Source organism: Thunnus maccoyii, chromosome 12, assembly GCF_910596095.1.
Source record: "Thunnus maccoyii chromosome 12, fThuMac1.1, whole genome shotgun sequence".
NCBI classification, from domain to species: domain Eukaryota; kingdom Metazoa; phylum Chordata; class Actinopteri; order Scombriformes; family Scombridae; genus Thunnus; species Thunnus maccoyii.
The window spans coordinates 19,714,342-19,739,835 of record NC_056544.1 but is presented as its reverse complement, the minus strand read 5'-3'; the positions used below and the strand labels follow the sequence as shown (position 1 = coordinate 19,739,835).

The window sequence follows — 25,494 nt, the reverse complement described above, 5'->3', positions numbered from 1 at the left end:
TTCTCTCATCACCTTCATCCGTGGAGCTTATAATGACATAAAATAGAGCACACCTGTGCTTTGTCATGCAAGTATACACTGTTCACAGTTGGTTGTTTGGTTGCACACTGACAAATAACACAAAAGACACAAGTAAGACCAGTCACAGCAGACAACATTTGAGAGATATAATGCCACAACAATAGTAACACTATCACACAAACACGCAGTATTTTAAGAGGACATTAATGTAGTTCTGGCCACTAAATCAAAAAAACTGTTTAAATAAGGAGGAAAATGACCCACAAACATCAGGAAAGCTGTTATAAAGTGCTGAACCTACATGCGTGAAACACATCCAAAACTCCATTTACAGAATAAATGCTAATATCAAAATCCACATTTAAACTCACGGGATATCCAGAGCAGAATATGTGTATCTAATTAAGTTCACTTTGACAAAATATTCTTCATGCTCCCTCTTTCTTTGCAATTGTAGATCTTCAGTATTCTTAAAGCAGGGAGTATAAACTGCTCTGAACTATTTAAAATGAAAAAGTACACATCTGGTTTCCTTTACTATGCAAATCATGACCAACAGGTGGTGCTAGGACATTGCAATGTGACTCAATGGACAGTTTTATCTATCATCTCAGCCTAGGTTTGTTGAATTATGCTGGAATATCCTTCCCCATTGGCTGTGGTTCAGCAGTTACATCAGAACTTACTCTTATGTGAGATTCCACTCTGATTTTAGGAATAAAGATGGGAAAATAATTCAGTGTGTCAGACAGATTCACGGTGCTGCTGCTGCTCGGTTCAGTTCAGCTTGTGATGCAAGCTTTTGCATCAAAAATAGATTCACAACACAAATCCTCCGTCACCCTCGTACTGTAGTAGTATCAGTTTGAGGCCACAGTGTGTGAGTGTCTAACAACATGTGTACTGTACTATACAACATGCTTGTCTTTAAATGCCTTTATTTCGGCTGTGAGCGGAGAAAAACCTGGTGTGTGCGAGCGCCCAGCTGTGCGCATTCTCTTTTCAAAAGACAGCGGCGACTGATCCCAACAAAAGATGTCTTCTTAATGATATGCTTGGACGTACAAGTGGAGTTGACACTCCAGTCCGACATGGACCACTGAGTCTACAGAAGCTTGTCAGAACTGACTAGTGAAGATCTCTCTCCCTCTCTCTGCATCGCTCTCTCCTCCTGTCTCCCTCAAATCAAATCAAAAAGAGCTTTATTGGCATGAATGGAAGCAGGAAAAATGTTGTCAAGCAACTTTCCCTTGAACAATATGATACAATAAGATAAAAATAGAATTATGTGTGGCTCTGTATCCTACTAAGGACTGGCACGTTTATATAAAAGTGGTAGTAGCATTAAAGAAAGAGTGCAAGAAAAAGAAGGGAGGGAGCAGAGAAAAAATTAAAATGAGGGCTGGATGACGGGGAAGAAAAATGGAGGATAGATAGGCAAAGAGATAAATATATATCTGAGAAAGAGAGTGACAGATGGAGAGAGCAAGATATAGTGATATTAAAAATAAAATGAATGAGTACTGGAAAATGGGGGGAGGGGGGTGAAATCTTTGGATGAATCTATCAAACAGCCGAGATTAAAGAGCAATAGACTAATCCCCATAAATATATAGGGAATATCAGATGCATGTGCGCTCGATCTGTATGCTATGTTTCATTCCAAATCTACGGTACACTTTGTTGTACTTTAGAGAACTGGAGGGCGAGACGAAGGCAGCCCCCCTTATGTATTCATTAGCCTGATTTCCAGACTGAGTCCTATAACCAGGCTAAGAAAAGCTCTACTTTAATTTCACAGAGGGTCTCATAGGAAAACACTTCTGGTTTAGGAGCACAACAAAGCTTGTCATGCTAAGCTAAGCGGCGTTATTTTGTTCTGGTGTCATATATTTTGAGTTGTCCCACTTGACCCTGTTGTAGAAAAATGTCTTTAGGGCTTTTAAATGAGAAAGAAAGTCAACTTAAAGTCATGTTCATGCTAAATGTTAGAAGACAGACACACATTCTCAACACAAACACACCCCGTATCTACTCTGTCTCAGGATGATAACATATAAATGGGATATTGAACAATGTCTGTGCGAGTAATTCATTTGCAATGCACGAAGCCCGTTTGCCAGACAGAACGTATGTGTGTGTGTGTGTGTGTGTGTGTGTGTGTGCTAACTGATATTCATGACCGGTGATGAATGTGCCTCTTTCTTACTTCCGCTGGTCCGATATCTCATTGCTATGCCTAAGCAGTGTCTCTGAAGGGCTGAAAGAATGGACTCCTATGTAAGAGTGTACATACATATTGTGTGTGCGTGTGTGTGTGTGTGCATGCAGGGGAGATAGTAAACATTCATCAAACAGTCCAGACAACGCTTCCCTTGATAAACGCTGGACATTACACAGGTACTCAAGATAAACTCTCCCAAAAGGCCCGATCATTAATCTGAATCTAAACAGAAAGGCAACCGTGCACCTGAAGGCAAAGAACGGAGACAGAAGCTGAGTTTATCTGTGTAATTGAGTGACAAACCTCTTTGTGTGTAAAGCCTGACAAATAAAACTGGGTTTTAAAAGTATTTGGTAGAGACAAATTGATTTTGGAGGTTGTTGCTGGAGTTTTGAAGAGTTGAAGTATTTTTGGTACTTATCGGAAATCCAACTTTTCAAAAAATTGTCAATTTGAAGAAAAGATAAAAAAAGTCATCCTATTGGAGATCCAAACAGTCTGTTATCTCTCATATTATAGCAGAAAATCAACCTTCAAATGTCCTTCTGGCAAACACGTTGCTCCAGACTGAAATATCTCAACAATTATTGGATTGATCACCATGAAACTGCTATGAGACATTCATGGTGCCCAGAGGATGAATCCTAATGACTTTGGTGATCTCCTGATCTTTCTTGTAGTGTAAGTTTATAGAGTAAAATATCTCAACATCTTCCAGATGGATTGGCAAAAAAAAAAAGAACATTCATGGCTCCCAGATGATGAATCTTTTACTCTAACGCCACGTTGAGTTAAATGTCTTGACAACTTTTGGATGGACGTAATTTGGTGCAGACATTCATGCCCCCCCAGGATGAATTTTTATAACTTTGGTGATCCCCTGATTTTTCACCTATAGCACCATCATCAGGTCAAAATTTGAATCTGTCCACTACTTTGGTTTATGATTAAATACCTGCAGAACTAACAACATTCCCATCAGCCTCAGCTATACTTTGTGTTTAATGCTGTTTAGCAGATGTTAGCTAAACTAAGATGGTGATGATGGTACACATTATACCTGCTGTGTGTTATTGTGAGTATGTTAGCATGCTGATGTTAGCATTTAGCTCAAAGCACTGCTGAGCCTCAGTACAGCCTCAGAGATTGATTTGTCAATTAAATAGTCGCTTCACAAGGTCAGATATCTCCCTCAGTTCTAACAGAACTGGGGTTACCCTGGTAAACAAACTATTTTTTGTCTTGTTACCCAATTTGTTTCCTATGACATTTTCAATCATAGAAAATATCAGAAGTCTTGATAGACTGATGGTTTAACACTCTCAAGCAGAGAAATCAAAAACCCCTAAAAAGTGCAATGACAGAAAATGTAAAACTTCTTTCAGGAGATGAAAAGTGATGAATTAAATTCGTCTGACTGAAGAGAGATAGTGAGAGTGAGAAAAAAGCCCTCTTCCCTCCTCCCACACTGCCTGAATACTGCCATGAGGTGGCCGTTCCTCTTTTCACAACCTCCTGATTATTCTGAGCCTTATTTAAGCCCAAATCCCACTTCTTTTCAAAAGATCCTTTTAAGCCGAAATTTCCGGGACATTATAATGAGTGTCCAGAAGGAATGTAAAAATTAAGTTTTATGCCGCCTAATAGGCCGCTATTTTCTGCCCCTCGCTACAGTTATGAATAATGTATCGGCCCAAAATAAATAGTGTCCCTGTTGGTGTCACCTCTTATTGAGGAAGTCTGGTCCACAGAGCAGAGAGAGAGTGCAGAGCGACGAGAGAGAGGAGAGGGAAAACAGGAATTGAGTATCAAACAGAGACACACACACATACACACACACACAACACTTTCTTTCTGTCTAGTGGTTGATTTATTGATTTTGATTAAGGCAACTAGACTAGTCTGACCTAGCTGGCTTCTATCTCTATTGGTGTCATTTCAGCAGGCAATTACTGAGGGATTGTTGAATCTTTCTCTCTCTCAAACACACACACTCTCTCTCACACACACACACACACAATGATGGATGACATATTATGCATGCCTGGTTATTTTATACATCTTCACATTGGAGTTATTGCTGCCATTTTACAATAAAGATTGTTCATTATAAAGATGAACCTCTTTTAGATGGTGATGGTTTGACATCTTACTTGTTTCAGGTAAAAAAAAATGTGTCTGTCATTTCTTTTCAGTTGATGTCACAGGCCCCACTTGTGACTCATTTGCCTCATTTAAAAAAAAAAAAAAATCTTTATCTATTAGCATGGAGAAGGGGACAATACATGCCATTTTGACCAAATAAGGAGCCATCAAATTGATAAAAGGTCACTAACAGGTTTATAAATGCGACACCAAGAGGAGAAGAAGGTTTTCTCTCTTCAAGCTACACAAAATATGTTATTCCAACCATATTTTAAGATAAATAAGTCACTACAAGATTTGTTAGCATTCACAGCAAATCAAGTCAAGTCTCTGTGACACCCTGCAGGTGCTTGTTGCAGGTAATTTCTTTTCACTTTATGTCTCAGGTTACATTTGTGGCTAATTTGCCTTCCTCACAGACTTGTTTTTAGGGTTAGGAGTTATCTTTAACTGTTAGAATAGTCAATAAAAGGTACACTTTGCTTCTTCGCATGTTAACACTTCTTGTTTTATCATCTTTTCATAGTTGCTAACAGCTTCTTACAGGATCTATTAGCATTACTCAATAAGTCTATCAAATTGTTTGTCAGTGAAGCAAATTAATATCGCCAGGGAAGGTGTTGCGTCATATCATCTAACTATAAAGGAAGGAGTCTCTTTCTGTCTGTATGTCCTTCACTTTTCTTGACAACCGTTCATCCAATCTACTTCACACTTGGCAGGTTTATTGCTGAGGACCAAAGGAAGTGCAGTCTTGAGTTTTGAGTGCAAACTCATTATAACTGATAAATTGAGAATTATTAAATTTTGACAGTGCATTTTAAAACAATTTTAAAACTCACTGACCAATTGCATTGGGTTGAGGCAGCAATACTGGAGGCAAAGCAATCAACCCGCACCAAACAGGCATGTTTTGAATGGGAACTACACTAGTAACCTTTAAAACGCTACGGTTTGCTCCGGAGTCTCTGTGACAACAAGTCATTCAAGTAGCATTCATAATTTCTCATATCAGTAATGAAAATGTTAGGTTCAAGCTCTTCAAATCATATTTGCACAGCTGAACAACGTATCTTAAGTGTCAACCCAGCCATTTATTACATTAACTTTGTACTTGTAAGCAGTCAGAAGTATTGTACAGAATGAATGTGCGCAGACAACTTAATGATTGTAAAGGTGAAGGGATATACACACATACTGTATATGAGTCCATTAAGGCTGATTTGGTTGCTTTGGAAATTGAGATGGAGGGATTCTCTAAGAATGAGTACTAAAGGTGCTGTGATTTATTTTTTCATTTAATAATTCAGCAACCGTTTTAACCATATCTTCACAAATCTTAATAACACATAATAAATAAAATAAAAGTTTTTAGTTGTCTCCAAGATCAGTTTCCTGGGGCTGAAATTCTTGTATGTACTTTTCCTGCAATCCCTTCACAGTGAATCTGGACTTAAAATAATGTTCAAACAAAAGAGTATTTTATTTATATATTTTATGTATCAGAGGCTTGAACAACGTTGGGTCAGTAGTTATTTGCAAAATTCAAATTAAACTCACAATTTATTTGGCTGCATGAGCATTAACTGCAGTAAAAACAGTCACTACTCTTTCACACATGACACTCGTTGCCAGCTTTTTTTAATCCTCTTATAAACCAATTTAGGGGCTACAACTAAACTAGACCTCAACTTGTGAACCCTCACGCAGTCCTGTCAAAATGCTGCGATGTAAGAACGTCACGTGAGATCAAACTAAAATAATATTGGAAGAGGGAACAGAGTTCACTATATCTTCATTCTGCCCCAGCTACAGCAGCTATCGATTTTTGTGCTGAGAGGCATCGTTGCCCGGCCTATCCAGGCATGAAAACGGGGGCTCTTAGAGGAGAATAAACAGTGATAATCCATGTTTAAGCAGCTTATTGTGAGGTGCTATACTCCTGGTGATTAATGTGTCTAGAAGGCTCATCTCTGCATGTTGGGTCTCATTCATCAAACCATAAAATAACACATTTATGCGGGAAGGTTTTTTTTTTTTTTTTTTTTTTTTTTACACACATTTGTCTGAAAAGCAATTTAAATGTGTGTAGCCAAAAGAGCAAAATTTAAACCCCCTGGGCTGTATCTCTGAAAAGCAATTTTTGGTTTATTGAAATAGTTTTGTTCTTGGCATTTCAAATCTTCCAATCTTTCAGTGACCAAAAAAGGCCAACTTATGGTCTTCAGAGGATTGTGTTATATTCATATTTTTCTCAGTCATCTGATATTTCCTCATATGAACCCTCACTTGGATCTGCAGCCCACATCTAGTGTTGCAACTATATCGTGCAACATTGCACTGACATTACAGTAAACTAAAATTACGCATTCAGTAGTTTCATTATTTATATAACTAGCATATATTAGCAGAAACTGAATTTTAATAAACATTGTGAGGACAAGAAACCACTATGGCATCTTTCATATGCATGTTATTTATTGAAGAAGTCGTCATGTCTTCATGCATTTCAATAACTTCTTGCATCAATCTTTTAACATCCTGCTAGGACTGAAATATTTTATCAGTTATAGGAAAAATGTTTCTCTGCCTCTGCAGGATGGTCTGCAACTCCTCAAGTATTAAAAATTGTTAGACACATATACAAGGCTGTAGCTAACACTGAGGACCCAAAGGTCATGCCCTCAGTATTTTGGGGGAGTTTAACAACCTTGGAAGAGTTCTACAGTTAAAAACATATACATGATGGGTATTTTATAGGCCAATTTTAGTATTTTTGACCTCTTTTAGGCCAGCAAAAAACTTGATATATTAGGTATTCAGTATGGATTCACTCGAAAACGCTGGCAGTGCATCCCTATAGGGAAATCACATTTACAGAAACTAATCACAAAAAACTAAATAATATATAATTTTGGACATTTGTGATGTCTCTGAGGTTGGAGTGTGTTGGTGGAATTAGATTCATGACCTGTATTTCTAAACTTCTGGCCACAGTGCATACATATTAAAGACTGTTGGTGAATGAAAATTGTAAATGTCTGATTTGACTGACAAGAAACTAATTTTTAGGCATCTAACAGTGAAATGGCATGAAACAAATTAAGTAAATTAAAATTAAAAAATGTTCTCAGCACTAATTGAGGGATGAGCATATAACCAAGTGCTGCAAATCTGGCACTGATATGTGTAAGAGGATACTGAACAAGGTTGACAGCAACAAGCCTAACTGGATTGAACGCATTTTGGGTGGTGATGCAAATCAACAGTAAAATAAGGCACATAGCTCATGGATTTAAGGAGGCTATGACTGAAACCCAACACTGCACACACACACAAACCTTCTACAGAGTAAGCCTACATCTTATCTCAATACCTCAATACTATAGGCACTTAAAGAAGAGATCAACCTTAGTGGTTTTCACAGGTTATTCTCAATAAGAAAAATTCAACCATCTTTTTTTTATATCCCATCTACTCCCTGCAGACATGTTGCTTTCACTTAAAAGTGGACATATTTGCATAAAACTAGCCAGCTAATGAAGTGGTTTGTGAAATAAGTCTATATTAATATACTTTGTCATTGTTATAAGTGTGTTAAAAGGAGTATTTTCTATTAGCCTGCAGTTTCCAAAGAGGAGCTGCTCGGTGGCCAACAGCAGGAGGTCAGAGTAACAGTTGGTAGCTCCCATTTATGAATGTGCTAAAAAGGGCAAAACTTCTCATTTAACCTCTCTTGTTAAAGGTTAGAATATCTTAAGCATGCAATCTCTGCAAAACTGGACAGAATGAAAGCGGATAATGTGGACCATGAAGAATAGACGAATCATGATAAAAAATATTACTTCTCACTGCTGGCCTTCTATTGCCTGTGTTGCTCATGTTTCGGTTTCTGAGCATTACAAGGCTGAATGAGAACGAGTTTGGACAATGATGCAGTACCTCTGTGGGTTGGGCTCGTTGTGTTTGTCTCTCTCGTGTTTAATCATTCTGTAGCGGCCAATGCGAACGTCTGGCCTGGACACCTTCATCCCATTCAGAGTGATCCTGCAACACATACAGATACAATATCTATCAGCCAGTGAAAGATAAACAAACACAAAGACAGAGACAAAAAAGAGACAAGAAAGAAAAGAGGCAGGCTACAAGAAGAAAAGATAAAATCTGAGAAGGAGGGAGTGCAGGGAAGAAAAGTAGGGTTGTAATATAGTCTAATCTGCCAATTATTTTTTTAATTAATCGTCAAATAAATGTCAGATAAATTGGAAAATGTCCATCACAATTTGTCAAAGCCTAAGTTGCGAGGTGACAAAAGAGTACTTCAAAACCCAATTTTATTTAATTAAAAAATGACATAAGACAAAGAAAAGTAGCAAATCCTCATATTTGAGGTTGGATTGTTGTTAAATAAAGGTTTTAATTTACTAATTCCTTTATCACTATCAAAAAAAGCACAATGGAATGGAAGTGATACAGAAAATATTAGATTAAGGTGTAATATCCACTGCACTTAGTCTCAAAACAAGTGATTTTTTGTCCACTTGGGGGGCAGCAGAACAAGCTGTGAGCACAACACTGACATATCATCACCTTTTAAGTTAATAAGGCAAACTCATTAGCAAACAGTTAGCTATAAACATCTAGCAAATAAGGAGCAACTTTAGCAATCATTTGCAGTTGTGTTTGTGTCCACCTGATGACTGTTAGTCTAATATTTACTCTCATTTTTGCTCTGTTTTTGGTCTCCAGCTCTGGTTTTTGGAGGGAAATATCTGGCTTTTTAGTAGCTAAACACTGCATTAGCTTGTTGCTAACTTTGGCTGCCATGCTGTTTGGTGCTGGGCAAGTTGTGTACAGTAGGTTTTTCACTCAAAACAGCTGCTTACTGCTTACTGCTTACAACACTACTGTGAGAGTGAATCAAAATAGTAAAGTTGCGTAAAAACAAAAAAGATAAATAAATCTATAAAGGGATGATGTAGAATTGGGTGATAATTCGTGTGAATTTTACCCTCCACCTTGTACAGTATACAGTTGACGCAGCAGATGAAGTTCATTAGGAATGATTACAGCGACTAATAACTTTTTCAATGTACACATGGCAAGCGAGTGTTACATTAAGATCAACTTGAAAAACTCTAAATCAATCCTTGATTTGCTGAGGCAGAAGAGTTGGTAGAGGTATACATAAACGGAGTCAGTAAAACTTTAAAAATCTGAAAAAACTTCTGAGACTTTTATAACATCAAGAGAAACAAACTGTTCAACTTCGGGAGCTGTGAACCTTACGGACACTAGCTGCGGGAAACAGACAAAGATTTACAGCATGTCTCAGTTTAAGTGAAGCATGAGATCAGAACTTTCAGACATTGTGGTAACGTTATATTACCGCTAAGATGCAGAGATTTACATCTAATACAACAACAAATGGAGTGTAGGAAACACAAACAAAAGATCTGTTCCACATGAAGCCCAGTTTAAGCTCAGAGGTTGACATAATCATTGATATTCATACCTGCAATGATATAAAGGATTGTCTATGTATCTATGTGTGTGTGTGTGTGTTGAATGAGTTATTTATTTCTTGCAACGCTCTGATTCATGCAGACTCTGTCTTTAAAAGCATCCATGCTTGATATTGCTCCTCAACGACTCCTCTTCTACTCTACGCTTCCAATGTCTCCTCCTGTCTCCGAACTACTCGCCTTTTTCGCACCTTTCTCTTCCTTTATTACCCATTTCTTCTCCTTTTCTTTCTCTGCTTTGTTTTTGTTTTTCTCTATTACCATAAATGGGGTTTCTTAAAGCTGATAACACATGTTTATTCAGTATATTGAAGGTTAACAGCCAGTGCTTTGTGCTGATGTAAAATGTCCGAGATTAAGCATTTTTTTGGCATGCTGGAAAAGCCTCTGCAACTGCATTTGAAACCCATGATAATTAACTTATTTTAGGGTTAATGTAGAGTGAATTAATGTATAAATGTGTAAATGTAATTTAAATAGGTTCAATTCATATAAATATGGGTGAAAACTAATTTTGTGTTTGTGGTGCTATGGCCAAGGAGTAACTTATATTGTCTCTCCTCAGTATTTTTCAACTGTTGAACTATTTCAAATGTTGAAATATGGGTGAGATGAGAAGATCGATATCAATCTCATGTCTTTGCCTTAAGGCGGCGTTCAGACCGACATTAGCTCTGCATGAAAGAATGCAGCCCTCTCATTCATTTGAATGGGGGCAGTACATTGAGGCAGCGGAATAACAACAATGAGTGCTCCAGCAAAAAAGTTGAACCTGGTTCAACTTTTGCTGCAATGCAATGCGACGTCATCCGGCAAAGTGCTGCTTTGTCTTATCACATACATACAAGTGCACATTCTTGATGGATTACTTTAATGTGAACACCGTGTTTCTGCTTTTTACCTTGCAATCCTTGCAAGGAAAGATAAATAGTCACCGCCATAATAACTTTTCAGAGTTGTAAAAACCTTTCTGTGAGTACTATATACTGTTTGGCAATATTTTGGTGTCTGATAAGGCTTTAAAAGCATTAAACTATAGCAACAACTGGACATCTATGATCGTATTTCATTGTCTCACCAGTAACTTAAACAACACACAAGCTAATTGCCTCCCAGCTCCAGCTCCAAACTTTACGCAAAGACACGACAGTAGTATCAATATCCTCATCTAACTCTCAGCAAGAATGCATAATAAGTGTATTGTGCCAAAATGTCAAAACTATTCTTTACTTAACAAGAGGTGTTGTTGGGCTTGTTTTTTTTTTTTTTTTTAACTTTGAACAAGTTAGCTGTTTTCTCTAACCTATCCTTAAACTGTCCTTCCTCCTCTATCTCTTTTCAAATCACCTCCTCCCCTTACAGCCGTGTTTCAGGCGGCTGTGGCTCAGGAGGTAAAGCGGGTTGTCCACTAATCTGAAAGGTCAGTGGTTTCAATCCTTGGCTCCTCCTGTCCACATGTTGAAGTGTCCTTGGGCAAGATAGTGAACCTCAAATTGCTCCTGATGGCTGCCCCATTGGTATGTGAGTGTGTGTGTGTGAATGTATGTTGAGCATTGGAAACATTGTGAGAAAAACCCACTTTGGGTAAAAAGTGCTGTATCACTCCTGATAAGCAGGTTGGCACCTTGCATGGCAGCCTCTGCCATCAGTGTGTATGAATGTGTGTGTGAATTGGTGAATGTTGGCACGTAGTATAAAGCACTTTGAGTGGTCAACTAACTAGAAAGGTGCCATAAAAATGCAGTCCATTTACCATTTAACTTCTTCATGCTTTTCCCCCTCCTCTCCTCTTATTCTTTTCACCTCTCCACCTTCTTCCAACACTTTTCTCTTCATGGCTTTTCACCTCCCTCCTCTTCTCTCCTTATCTGCTTGTCTCTCCTTCCCTATGTCCTCATCTGCTCTCCTCTCCCTTCACCTTCCATTTTTGTTCTCTCTTCTCATCTCCTCTACAGACCAGCGAAATGTAAATAACCCCGAAATGCAGCCCTGTGCCATCAAAAGCACATCAACCCGTAAGAGGCGAAACCCAAACTCCATCCAAACAATCCTCCCATAAATAAATTCATTTGAAAACTAAATAACAGATCTTGGCCTCTTGCTTCTTTCTCTCTTTTTCAAGTCTCAGTGACTTTGCTGACTGGGCACACATGCATAGATGATTGCCTTTGTCAGTGTGTGTGTACGTGTGTGTGCACATGTGAGCATGCATGCATTTGCATAATTTAGAGCTTTATTATGGTGCAAATAATGTGAGTGTGAAAGAGTGAGCAAGACAGCCTCTTCTTCTCTTCCTCAGCTTTTCAGTGAGCTTAGTTATACATTATGCACAGTTCTACATCTTTAAAATAATCTTCTTTGTGCCCGTTGCCCTGCAGAACATGTAAGGCCCGACTGTAGTGATTTCAGCTAGAACTGTGAATCCATCCTTAAACTGATTCCGTATGAATCTGTATTGGTATAATTTTAGATTTTCTGAGTCAAATCAGTCGAGATATTTTAGAGCAGGACAATGATTTGTTTGTTTTGTTCTTCACTGTAAAGAACAATTCGTAGTTGACTGTGTTTTGACTGTAGATGAGACAGTGACAAAGGGAAAAACAAGAAATAAGAGTCTACAGCGATGGTAGTGACATCTTAATTTGCTGCTAGCACGGCTAATAAAAGTAGAGTTACCGTGGTTTCACAAACTGCGGTTGTTAGTGTCCTGTGCATTTTACATTTTGACAATAGGGAAAAAGGAAAAAAAAATCCTAAAGAATGGTGCCAAGCACTGACGCAACAGATTGCAATAACAGAATAAAATGCACTGACAGGGCAAAACATTTTACTAGTTTTCAAATATATCACTCACTAAGCGAATGTGAAGTGCTCAGAAGGGAGGAAAATTATGAGTCAAAGTCTACAGATGAAATAATTTATGTCATTTGACAGCTTCAAAAAAGCGTGAAAAGTGTGAATGTACAAAAACATCAAAGTTTCCCAATTTAAACCATTAGGCCAAACATATAATCCACTAACAGTTATACTGAGATATTATTTTTTGTGTTATTTATGTGTGTGGAAAGATACTATTGTGAATACATAATGAGCACCCAAGAAGAAAGTGGGAGGTGCAATCAATGAGCAGTTTTCACTGGAAAGAACAAGCCGCCATGTTTGAACACCTTGTCTAGTGTTTATTATTGTATATCCATGGCTACAAGCGTCATTTGCTACTGGATTTACTTGAGCAGTGACTTAAGTCACAGTACAAACTGTACAAGAGTGACTTAGACTGCTAATACAAACTTCTTGCAGATTAAAGGCTGGCGATATTTTTATTAATCGTCAATGATTCACTAATCAGGCTGTATCTCCCCTCCCACCCTCTCTGTAAATCAGCAACGTCTGGTAATACCATCACTGCCTGCTACGAAATCATGATCCAGACTCTTTTTGTTTGAGGTTCTGTGAAGGTGGAATGAGTTACCCATCTCCACACGGTCTGCTGGCTAGCTTGGTGCATTCGAGAAATACCTGAAAACTCTCTTCTGTGAATACCAACGCTTGAGCCCCTTTAACTTTTTAGCATTGTTGCCAAATGACAAAATGTAAATGTAAATGAATCCCACGAGAAGACAAAAACCAAAACTGAGTTGATCTTATTAACTAAAGTATTATATTAGTACTGTATAAATAAAGTACTGTCTATGTAGCCAAAGCTTAAACCTTATATCACTGTGCTATGGACTTCCTTGTTGTCCAAAAACTATTAAAAAACACATCAGTGAGTCACACTGTTGTACTGTGACATGTTCCTTCATTACAATGAACAGTGGCTCTGTAGCTTATATGAGTCAATGACACGTACATTGTCCTGCTGCCATAAATACCTGTAGTCACTAGCACTCTAAATCAGCTGATGAAAATAGTCCCCAACAAATACACTATTTACCGTCTGAGCAACGTCTTGTGAGATGGGCTAACACATTGGTGGTTTTGGTCAAAGAAAAGAATAGAACCAAATTTATACTTTAAGGATTTAACTGTTTGTGGACGGAATGATAAGAAGCAGTTTCAACTCAGTCTTTATTGTGAGGGATCCGAAAGCTTCTGAGGTGATGGTCAACTAAGCATCCTAAGTGTTGTCCAGCATTGGCAATGACTCAAAGTAAATAATCCACAGAGAAAATAGGAGGTTTTCTGGCTTCTCAAACAGAAGTTGATCAGTGTATTTGCTTGTGTAAAATATTATCAGTGCTTTTCTTTTTTGCTATCTTGTTGTATCTCTGCCAGTTAACTTCCTTCTGCCTGCTTTAAGAACCCTCTTTGAAAGTCTCATAAAGCAGTCTCTGAGGGTGGGCTGTCTCTCCATCTCCTCATCTGTCAATATGAAACTTTGCACGATGATTAAATGCTGGACAAGATGTCCAAGATTCTTTTCTGCAAAAGGAACACACTGTGAGTGCTTGATGAATGAAGTTCAGGGTTGCCATGTCTAATAGGGTTCGTGTGGTTTCAGAGGGACACAGTGTTAAACAAAAAAAGTTGAAAAGAAACATCTTCTACAGCTATGAACTTGTGTGTTTTTGTCTACGCATATGTGTGTGTTATAACGAGCTGTGTAGTAACTAATTGACTGGTTTCTCCTCATTCTTGCACAGAATTGCGTCCTTGACCAAAACAAAACTTCAGCTGAAGCACTACAACAACATGTCAGTCATTATTTTTCACCACTCTGACAGGCAGCAGGCAGTAACATAGTGTGACAGCGTAGTGAGTATTATGTATTATGTAAGTGACAGGACACACTGGGGATACGGTGGAGCTGCCACGCTCTACTGAGGATGGAAAGCTTCAGCATGGCCGTCCCCTGTGTGATGTATGTAATTCGGAGCCGACACATTCAACAACCACCTCCACCGTAAAACAGCAGGTGGGTGGCTGCTGTAACATTCCCCACTGTGGGGGACCTTCAAGCATTTTATGACTTTTATTTTATTATTTTTTTGGAGAGCTAAGAGAATATGATTGGGAGCAAAAATGGAGACAGAAGTAGACCACTATGTTTTTCAGAGTCAGTTTGATTTGTTTGTCACTTTGATTTTTAGGGCCTGAGCACCGAACGGTGCGATGGCCCTATTGGATCTGAAGGAATTATTTTTCCTCTATATTATTATTCTTCCAAAACAAACGCATTTTTGAGGGCCTAAACGTGCACGAAAAGTTGTTAAACTTTGCACATACATCAAAGGTGGTGAAAAATTTTATATTTTATGGGTCTCGCAAAAAGGCGTGGCAAAATGGCTCGACAGCGCCCCCTAGAAAATTAAGAAAATTGAGTCCTTTAACAAGGATTTTCGAAGAACAGAATTCGGTATGCATATGTATCATGACCAGACGCACCAAAAAGTCTCTTGGAGACATACCCTAAGTCCAACAGGAAGTCAGCCATTTTGGATCAAATTTGCGATTTTGACGCTGATGTTGCCATTTCCAGGTTGCATACTTTAACGAACTCCTCCTAGAGATTTGACCTCAGCGACTTCAAATTCAGTCAGTATCATCTAAAGACCTTGGACCTTGCAGCAGGCAAAATAGTGGACAAAGGAAGTGATGTTTATCTCTTTCTTACACTGTCTGAAAACAGCCCGGGTCTGAAAACATCTACATGCCCGTGACAGAAGCCCTTCGACTGCGCCGTGCCCCAACGTGAGCAAGGGTGCGAGGGTTCCATCATTGCTGCTTGCAGCTTTAATTTGACTTTTGTTTTGGTTTATTGAGAAGTCTTTATGAAACATCCTGGACGTATTTCCATTGTCGTCCCTGGTGCTTTCAAAGTCCACCAACCTTTATTCGATGTCTTCCAGTAAGGTACATTAGTCAATAAGAACTAAAGAACTAGAAAACTGAATCATATGAACAAGCCAGTAATACAATAATTATGGTAATAAAGTAAAAAGTATCAAAGACAAAAAGACGACTAATTATTCGAGACAGCTCAGGGTTCAAGTCTCTTTTGGTTATGCACATTTCATTTTTGTTCTGTTTCAACCATAATTTTGTAGTTTTGGGGATGATTCTGAGATAAATGGTGAACAAAAGTGCACCTGTTGATCATATAAAGTAAGAAGTGGCTGCCACAAAGTGGAGGGAAATGAGAAGACAAATTCAACATGTGGATAAAATAATGCATGAACTAAAGGCACCTTCCTGAGCTTGTATGTGCAAATACATCCCTCATGGCCAGAGGTTGTTATTGGTACAGAACACAGCGGCCTGTTTTGGAAAAATTCACAAATTTCTCTGAAATAATCCAAGAAATTCAGTTGATCTGCATAAATTTGACGCAACATGTTGCAATGCAGTTGTGGAATCATGCTTCGTTTACCAGTTTTAGTGCTTCGTTTTAATAGTTGCTCATGAGGTTGGTTAGATGTCATCATCTAAAAACATCTCATACCAAATAAACAGGATTTAACCAATGGCCACTCTAAAGTACACAACTATCTGTTTGTAAAATTCACAGTAACTTATCAGAGAGTAAGGTTTTAAAAACCCTAAATTTTGTTTTAGGTAATTCATCCTTTTTATTTTATTTTCTTGTAGTGTACTTTAAACTTTTTCATCTCAATGCTATGTTTTTACCACATTCGTTCTCTTTTCTCCTCTGACATGAACAACATAACAACATATCAAATATAGCAATACACCACAGACAAACCAATGAAAAGAGGTTCATACTTGGTTTGGGTGGGTGGCTAGATAGATGGCAAAGAGTGGACTTTGGTGCAGGAGACAGCTTCCCGTTTCTAACCGTGAGCCATGACAATGAAGGTTGCATAACTTTAAGGACCCACACCATGTTTCAAGTGATCGTTATGACCCAAACCATGATCTTTCCCTAAACCTCACCAAGTGGTTTTTGTGCCAGAACCTAACCAGACCTTAACCACAGTGTTTTCACACCATAAAACATAACTATTCTTTACGATTACTGCTGATAGAGGTGGCATATTAGAAAATGCACTTATGAGTCGTTCTGGAGTGCAGGTACAATCGACTTATGTGGTCGTTTCATTATGATGATGTGCTGCAAAAAACAGTGGGTGTCGTACAGTATGGTATGGTTATGGAAAGAATAGGCTATAGAGTGAAGTATAGTCATTTACTGTAAAGTGTGTTTACCTGACAATTTTCAGCTTTAAAATAGGCCCTTACACTCTGATCAAAGTGGTTCAAAATGGCATTTTTTTCTGATTAGGCTATTAATCTAATTATTAGTGTAATAAAAGGCTCCATATAGTGTAACCGCAGCTACAGTTGGACCCTTGGAGTGAATCCATTATACAGTATGGTCTACTTCACTAACAGAGGCACCTTGTCCATTTGAAAAAGTCCTAATTCTGTGAAGTAGAGTGGACTGTCCAGCACTTCGCTCTTCTTACAAAAATATCAGCCTGCTAATATGATCTACCATGAAATGTTTCATTTGCTGCCTGAGGCAGAGTAGGACTGTGTGTGTATATATATGTGTGTGTGTGTGTGTGTGTGTGTGTGTGTGTGTGTGTGCATTTAGGAACATTATTACAGCAGTCTGGACAGTGGTCTGGACAGCTTTGCAGACCCACACACTCACACACACACATGCAGGCCATGGACCTATTTGATTGGATTAATCAGGAATTTCTCCAGCTCTCCTCTCCTATTCCCACCAGTGGAGTTAATTGCATTAGAGCAATGGAGTGGAGGAGAATTGGAAGCTAAGTCCAATGTCCTGCCTCAGTTCTCACTGCCTGCTGAAATGAGACGAGAGAGAAAGAGGAAGGAGTGGGTAGTGATGGTGGTGTGTGGAGAGGTTGGAAGACACTCAGCAGAGAGAAAGTTAATGCAAAAGTAAGGTGTGTGGGTGTGAACAGAAGATGGAGGAAAGATTCTTCGCCCGGCAGCAACACATCTCCAATTTGGTCATTCTCAATAGCCAATAAATGAAAATCAATGACAATATCAGGAACGTACTTAGCCTTGCCCTGCAGGGATATGAATTAGTAATTTTTTAGAAAAGAGGAAAGAAAAGAGAAAGATCTCTTTGTGCAACTACTATGCTGAATTTAAGTTTTCTAGTCAGATCAAATTTATGAGAATGACACTTAAATTCTCAAGGATTCGTGCCAGAAATCCTATTGTTGCTGCTGGTAGGGTACAAGCAAAGTATTCATTTTTATGTAAAAGTTTTATGAGAGTAAAAGAATACTTATTTCTCCCTCATATTTATACATACTGCACATTATTTAAAAGTACAAATTCATGTTTTTCAATGCCTCAAAAAACTAATTTTTACCTGCTTCTGTTTAATTTCATGTACTGAATTCTCATTATAATTTAAATGATCTATGACTGTATACAATGGTAACCTTAAAAAGTATATAAAGTATAGTATATAGTATATAAAGATTATATATATATATATAAAGAGTATTGGCAGGTTTACGCTCCACTGCTTTCTTGGGTGTGTGGATTTCCTGTACCAGCTGCAGCTGACTGCGTCTGTCCTGCCTGACCAAACCTTCCGCTAAATGCTTCATTTCCTTCCCTCTCTCTCTCTTTCTCTATCATCTCTTACCCTGCACTACTCCCTTCCTTTCTCTGTCCCCTACCTCTCATTTTCTTCCCCTTTTTTCTATCCCTCTGTCTCCTTGTGCTCATTGTTTTTTTAGTGCATCCCTCACTATTGTGCAGTCTGATACAATTCGACACAGAGGGAGTACAGGAGAGCTACATGTGTCCAGTTTTAAAACTCGAAAAAAAAAAAGATCTGGCCTTCACTGGGAAGGTCACATGCTGTAGAGTACACATCTTGGATCACTGGATGGGTCACATAAAGTTGCAATAGAAATTTAAGGGTCCCACGGAGCCTCGGATCCGTCTTATTTTACCAAACACAAGAAATATAATCTGGGGACAGACCAATAAGTGTTTTTTAGACCACAGGCAAAATCTTATGAAGATTTTGATCGATCAGTTGTTTGGGTCTTGATCAAGATATGTACAGCTGCATTTTGAATCAGCTGAAGCCAGTGAATGACTTTTACAGGAAGACCAGCAGAAAGGGCATTACAGTAGTCTAGTCTGCTGGTGGCAAAGACATGAGTGTTTTTTTCAAATCTGACTGGAATAGCTGACATTGAATTTTTGAGAAATTCCTGAGAGGAAGGTTATTTTGGTGATGCTGCTGATGAGTGAATAAAAGGCCAGCATCAGTAACAACTCCTAAGTTTTTTACTCTGTCAATTGGGGACCAGGGCTCCAAATAGACCTGCTGCCTCAGAGGCTTTTGACCAAACACAAGGTTTCAAAACAACGGGAAGCAATGAGGAGTATACCACCTTCATGCTTCAACAGCCTTGGAGTAATATGTCTGACGGCAAATCCCAAACCAAGACAAGACAAATTTTGTTTTCCATAATAACTCATATTTAAGCTAATGGAGTTCACAGGAGATCAAGCAGACACATTAAAATATCAACTGATCCATAATGTACACCCACAACAATAACACTAGCAGTCAGACCGGCTGACCTGCCTCACACTCATCTCAGCTGCACATTCACATTGCTCTGTTTGTTTCCCGCTGCTGCTGCTGCTGCTTCCCTCAGTCACCTTAACTTCACCCTACATTGATTCCACTCCAATATCAAGTAGATGCTCTCTGTGTCGTGTTGACTTCTATTCTGTGACTGTCATAGTAAATGTATCATATCAGAAGGTGCAGATGCTCTCTGTTTACCCAGGGGAGTTATTTTGTTCTTCCTGCCAAGCCTTCTGGATGCCTGCTTTTATTTGTCCAGAGAGTATGTTAGAAAGATGAGACTTTAACGGCAGATATGACTGAATTACTTCTTGCTGCAATTAAGTGGTTGAATCATAAGATGAGTGCGTGACTGAATTGGAATCACCTGGTCTGGCAAATCCAACTCCTTTAGTACTTCAAGCAGATAAAAAAGTGACTTATGAACACTTTTGATGCAGACCTGGAAGAAGAAAGTAAGTTAAATGTGTTGCTCAGAAGAAATATTTTTGAACCACATGAAGTTCAATGGATGAATACAACTTCAGAGGAGTGAGGCAGAACTGCAACTCGAGTGTAAGATGAAAGAAGTTCAAAAAAGTTATAAACTTTTGAGGAGAAGCACGTCAGGATCACCTGTCAAACTGAAATGGGCAACCCATGAGTGATGAGAGATCCAGGAAAGCTACTTCTTCATTGCGACACTCTGAAGGTTCCAGTATTGAAACGAACTAGGTTGGAGAACACGTAGTACGACCACGTCCAAATGGGCACACTTGACGGAGGGTAAAAAGCAGGCCGCCATAGAGAGGGGCCTTGAATCGTAGAAATAAGGATTAACTGTGCACATGTGCGAATAGGCTCTCTTCAAAGGCATTCATTGTGTTGCACTCGGTTGTGCACACAAAAGTTGGCAGAAGAAGTGTGAAAAACGATAAAAAAGAGACTCTCCTTTGCACACCTGGCAAATCACTCTGTTAAGTGGGTGGGTTTGTCTGACTTTGGGTTTCAGAAAGTTGCAAAATTTGTCAGATGTGGCTCCCACACTTCCAACGTCAGAGAAATATCGGGAGGGTTTCCGACATTGTCAAGCCAGATTTATGCTTGATTCAAGAGGTTAACAGGAGACATGCCATAAATACCATGATGTAGCTTTCGATTTATAATTCGGCGCTGGATGTCACCCATAGATATCACCACCATAACACCACACTGATGTATCTGACTCGATCAGGCTGTATTGATACAGAGCGACGCACATACTTACAGAACTGGAGAAGACTATTTTGCCTTGTGTCATTACTGAGTCAGAGAATATTCAAGAGCAGGCGTGTTTACATCCATGTTTCATTCAGTCACTGATCACAGTGAGCAGAATGTTTGCAGTAGAGATTTCTTTCTGCTAGATGTGTGTTACTGAAAATGAGGAGATAACGGAGTAGTTTTTCAATGACCTTAATAATGTCTTGACTCTTAAAAATCTCCACCGGCATCAGAAACTTGTAGGAAAACACACACAGCCAATAACAGTTCTTCACATGCAGTACACACGTGATAGCTGCTGTAGCCCAGAGGTGTAGCTTCAGAGTCTACACAAGTAGCCACAGAAGGTATGGTGTAACCTCTTGATTCAGAGGTATAAATCCAGCTTTAGACGACCTGGCAAGCACTTTGAAGCATATTGAGGCCCCCAGCGTTTTCAGTGCATTTTGCATTTCTCTGTTTGAACGTGGCCTCATATAACACATTTCAACCTTTACAAAGTGCTTCACAACTGCAAATTATATAAAAAAGAGAGAAGAAACAAACAGAAAAAAAGAAGAAAATAAATGTGATGAAACAAAGACGAGTGTGTTGAGACAAGCGTGTTTATAAAAAGCCTGAGGATTAAATGCGGGGCAAGTCAGAGCATCAATAGAATTTCTTAGAGGAAAAAATAGGTCTAAAGATGAGATTTAAAGCACTTGACAGTATTTGCTGACCTGACCCAAGGGTGCAGACTGTCTCATAACCTGGAAGTGTGATTGTACTTATCAAAAGCTTGGCATTCTGAAAGTGTTAAACCCAAAATATCCTGACTTTTACACCATTGACAAGGCTTCATAGAGACACGTGTGGTCCTTGAGCCTCTGTGCCTGCATGTGCACATAATGCTGGCTCAGGCTCTGTTGAAAGCCACTGCTGGGAGGTTTAGAGAGAGGAAGGGGAAAGGGCAAGGAAAGAAGCGAGGGAGCATGGCAGGAATGAGTAAGTGTGTGTGTGTGTGTGGTGGAGGCTGGTCTGTCATGGAAGCCCTTGGGACAGGCACAGTCTTTGCCCAAGGCTAATGCTGCATGTTCAGAGAGGGTGAAGGGATGCTGAGAAAGAAAAGCCTCTCTGCCTTTCACTCTGTAATATCCACCAACTTTTTAGACAGGCATGTGGAGGCTAGTGGCAATGGCAGCTGTGGAAGTGGCATGTGTCCTCTCCGCCACGGGCTCGGGCCACACTGAACAGCAGGGACCGCTTGTTCCCCTGGGCTAACATTAAGCTTGCAGGACCCATTTCAAGCACTGGCCATGCCATGGTCTGTGGCATCAAAACCAGCATAAAAAAGGAAATTTCTGGAGGGAAGCAAGAGAGGGAGATAGGAAAGAAGACGTGGAGAGTTAGAGGGGCAGAAGAGAGGGGAAAACTGAGTGAGGGATGGGTGCTGAAGAGTAAAGAAGTGATTTAGTCATTTAGTTGATGCCCCTTTTTTACAGAGCAGCTTTCAAAGAATGAGCAGATGGAGGTTCAGTGTCGCGTTCAAGGACACTTTGACTGGACGCCGAGCTGATGGACACATCAGCTGCTTGCAAAGATCAAACCTGTGAACCCTGTCACCCTTTAACGACAGAGAAAAAACAAGGGGCGCATTTCATGGGTGCCACACACTCTGATCTATACCGCTTTTATCTCTCCATCTCTTTACCCTTCTCCAAGTAGTTTTACTGAGTCTTGAGAGACAGCGCAAGCTAGCTTGTTAGTTCACTCAGCTGGAGACCCCCATCCCCAACTCTGCACACTTCTGAAGCTTCAGATTTCAAAATAAAACTCATAAGCTTTTTCTCTATTGATCCCTGAAGGGAAAAAATTAAAGTGAAAATGTTTGACTCTACAGGACCAAGGCAGAGCATGTTTTCCCAGCCTTTATGTTCTGCCAGGATTAAACATGTTATGTAGTTATATATTTTGGGTTTCATTAATTAGGACAGTGCAAGACCAAGGGCTGAATTTTAATCAATAAAACACAACAACAAGTGAAAGGTGGCAGGTCTTGGGTGCATGGACTGGACTGTGTGGGAGTCTCCAAGCCTAGCTGCTATTTGGGTTCATGTATGTGCAGCAGCACAAAGTGCAAAAGGGCTGGGCCAAGAGGAATATAGATCAGAAGGTGTGGTGATTAATAAGTATGCTCTCAGCCAGTCTCAAGCATGACAAAATTAGTTCCGCAAATGGAAAGGCGTTTCTTAAGGAAATTATATTGTATTGTCTGGAAGGTGCAGAGCGTTGCATTGTTTGCAGTCAACATCAGATGGTGTGGGGCTTTAACAAAGTTATTTATAGTACAATTATGGTAGAAATAAATAACTAAAAATGTTTGTATTGCATCAATCCAACGCTATTTCAGTTTTAATTCTACTTCTATTCACATTGTAAATGATCACATCTTATTGCAATGATGTGACAGCTGCATTTAAATGTGATGCATTTAAGGAATAAATCATAACTATTCCTAAAATTACAATTGGGATTGAGGCAATGGTGCACAGGATTGATGAGCCCCAGTAATCTGAAGTTATAACTGACCAGTCTGATGTGTGTAGACTGTGTGGTATTTTGTAGCAGCCTGGAGTCATTATCATGTGATTAAATCAAGGTAAACACAGTGGATAGCTGTGTGTAAAGGCACTGCCATTTGAGTCAATCCATCAGTTAGATGTTTATACATCTTACAAGCTAAGTGAAAAACTGCTGGTGGCGCTTCATAAAAAGTCAAGGGACCAGCAAAGTCATTAGGATTTATCCTCTGGGCCCCAGTAATGTCCGCAGAGACAACATTTATGACCGGATTGTTTCAAAAGTAGGCAGTTTACACTCAGTTAACAATTTAAAACCAAACCAACATCAATAATTTTTGTAGGTGATTTAGGTCCAGATGACATTTCGGCCAATGCGTTCTGCCTATTTCACTTCCCACACAGACTGTTTACCTGCATGCAACCAAAGCATGTTCCTGCAGAAATCATCGCAATGGAAATGGAAAATAGAACGCTTCTGATCCCAAAATCTTGTCCCTTGCCTACAGATTCTGCATTCATATGCAGAATCTGTTAACAGAGATTAAGTCTGGACCAACCAACCAACATGTCACTAGCATGGGCTAAAAATCCACAAAAATTCAATTACTAGATTTTACATGGCAGGAGTGAGTAGGAGACTGTTTTGCTTGCTTCGATAGCCTCAGCTACGTCCACACACCATCTCCCTCCAACAGCTTGTCCAAGTGTGTTTTCAAGGGCATTTCCCTTCAGATTGCTCTGTGAAAAGCTTTAAAACAAGCCAGCCCTGAAAAGTGAAGATGGATGGTGGGAGGGGGTGTGAGCCTTAGTGTAGAGCAAGACATAACCTTCATGCTCAGCTTTTATCCAATGTTTTATTCTTTAATTTATTATAAGATTGACTGTACAATTTTTTACAGTTTTACTCTGTAATAAACAACAAGGAGAGAAAACCATGAGGAGGCACAGAGAGGACTTTGATGCACGACCCAGTACAGCTCAGCATATCTCAAGGTATGTTAATCGATCGGACCACTGAGTTTCACCGATAATTGAAACCAAATACACAACAGGAGATATGAGTACATATGAAGAAATAATACAGATGATCAGAATGCAGCGTGACATTTATAATCAACTCTCTGTTGTTCTCTCTTCTTGTGCTGGATTATGTTAGTTGTCAATATGCCACTAAATGACAAATTATGTCACAATTTTATTTGTCAATAAGTGGCATATTAGACAAATTATTGGGAGTTAAAATTGCAATAAGTTTGGATGAAAATGACCAAATGACAGTTGGCTAATCAAATTTACATGACAAATATGCATACTTACACATCCAGCTGAAACACAAAGCAACATGAACATCTCATTTGAAGTTGTTGACATGTCACCTGTACATCCAAAATTTACTGGCATTTTAGCTCTGGTTTCGTCTCCACCAACTTCTGAGAAAGAAGTTTGGATTTTTAGCATCCTCAAAGGTAGCATACACCTAGCTCGGTTGAGCTTGTAGACTGTTGTCTACAGTTTTATATGGAATGGTTAATGATACAATATACATGCAATTTACAATGTTTGGGTTGAAAGACTTAAGCAAATGAGCTAGAAGCAGACAGAAACTGTAAGAAGCAGTTAAAATCTACGTAGAGTTGCAGAGTTGGGTGTTAACTCGCTGAGAGTTTGGCACCATCAAACACTAATTTCCTGTTGGCTTGAAATGTGGCGTTTAAATGTTTGCAGCTTCCTCCTTCAGAGAACAGCAGTTTGTCAGCTTGCATTCATTATCTTACAATGACGGTGACCCAGATTTATGTTGAAAAAAGTATCACAAAGTCAAAACAAACTTTTGAATCAACTTCTGCAGTGTAACCCACTTCTTCACTGTCCATCTGCATTCATAATATGTTTCAAATCTCTAGCGCAGTTAGCTGTTCACCTCTGTTGCAAGTATGTTTGCTAATTTTTTTTGCTAAGTACAACTATTTTGGTGCACCCACTTTCTGTCAACTCAACATCTAATTATTTTGTGCCTTGCCTGCAATCATTGGAAAATTCCAACAGAACTGGTGTGATCTCCATAAAAATGTACAATGGGTGGCGATAATAAGTACGTAGTTGCATATTGATTGAAATACTGTAAATTATGCTACTTCCAGTTTCTCCAGTCAACAAGACTAGGTCAAAAACTAGTATATGGCAGGACCATGTATGGTCAATGTG

At 39.1% G+C, this 25,494-nt stretch overlaps 1 protein-coding gene across 1 annotated transcript in view; it reads right to left on the bottom strand.

Annotated features, from left to right (window-relative positions):
- Positions 1 to 25,494, bottom strand: part of b4galt2 (UDP-Gal:betaGlcNAc beta 1,4- galactosyltransferase, polypeptide 2) — a 190,929-nt gene that overhangs the window by 5,069 nt on the left and 160,366 nt on the right. The window contains exon 7 of the mRNA XM_042429158.1: positions 8,333 to 8,437. Within this exon, the coding sequence (XP_042285092.1) occupies positions 8,333 to 8,437 (105 nt within the window). The remainder of the gene's footprint in view (positions 1 to 8,332; positions 8,438 to 25,494) is intronic.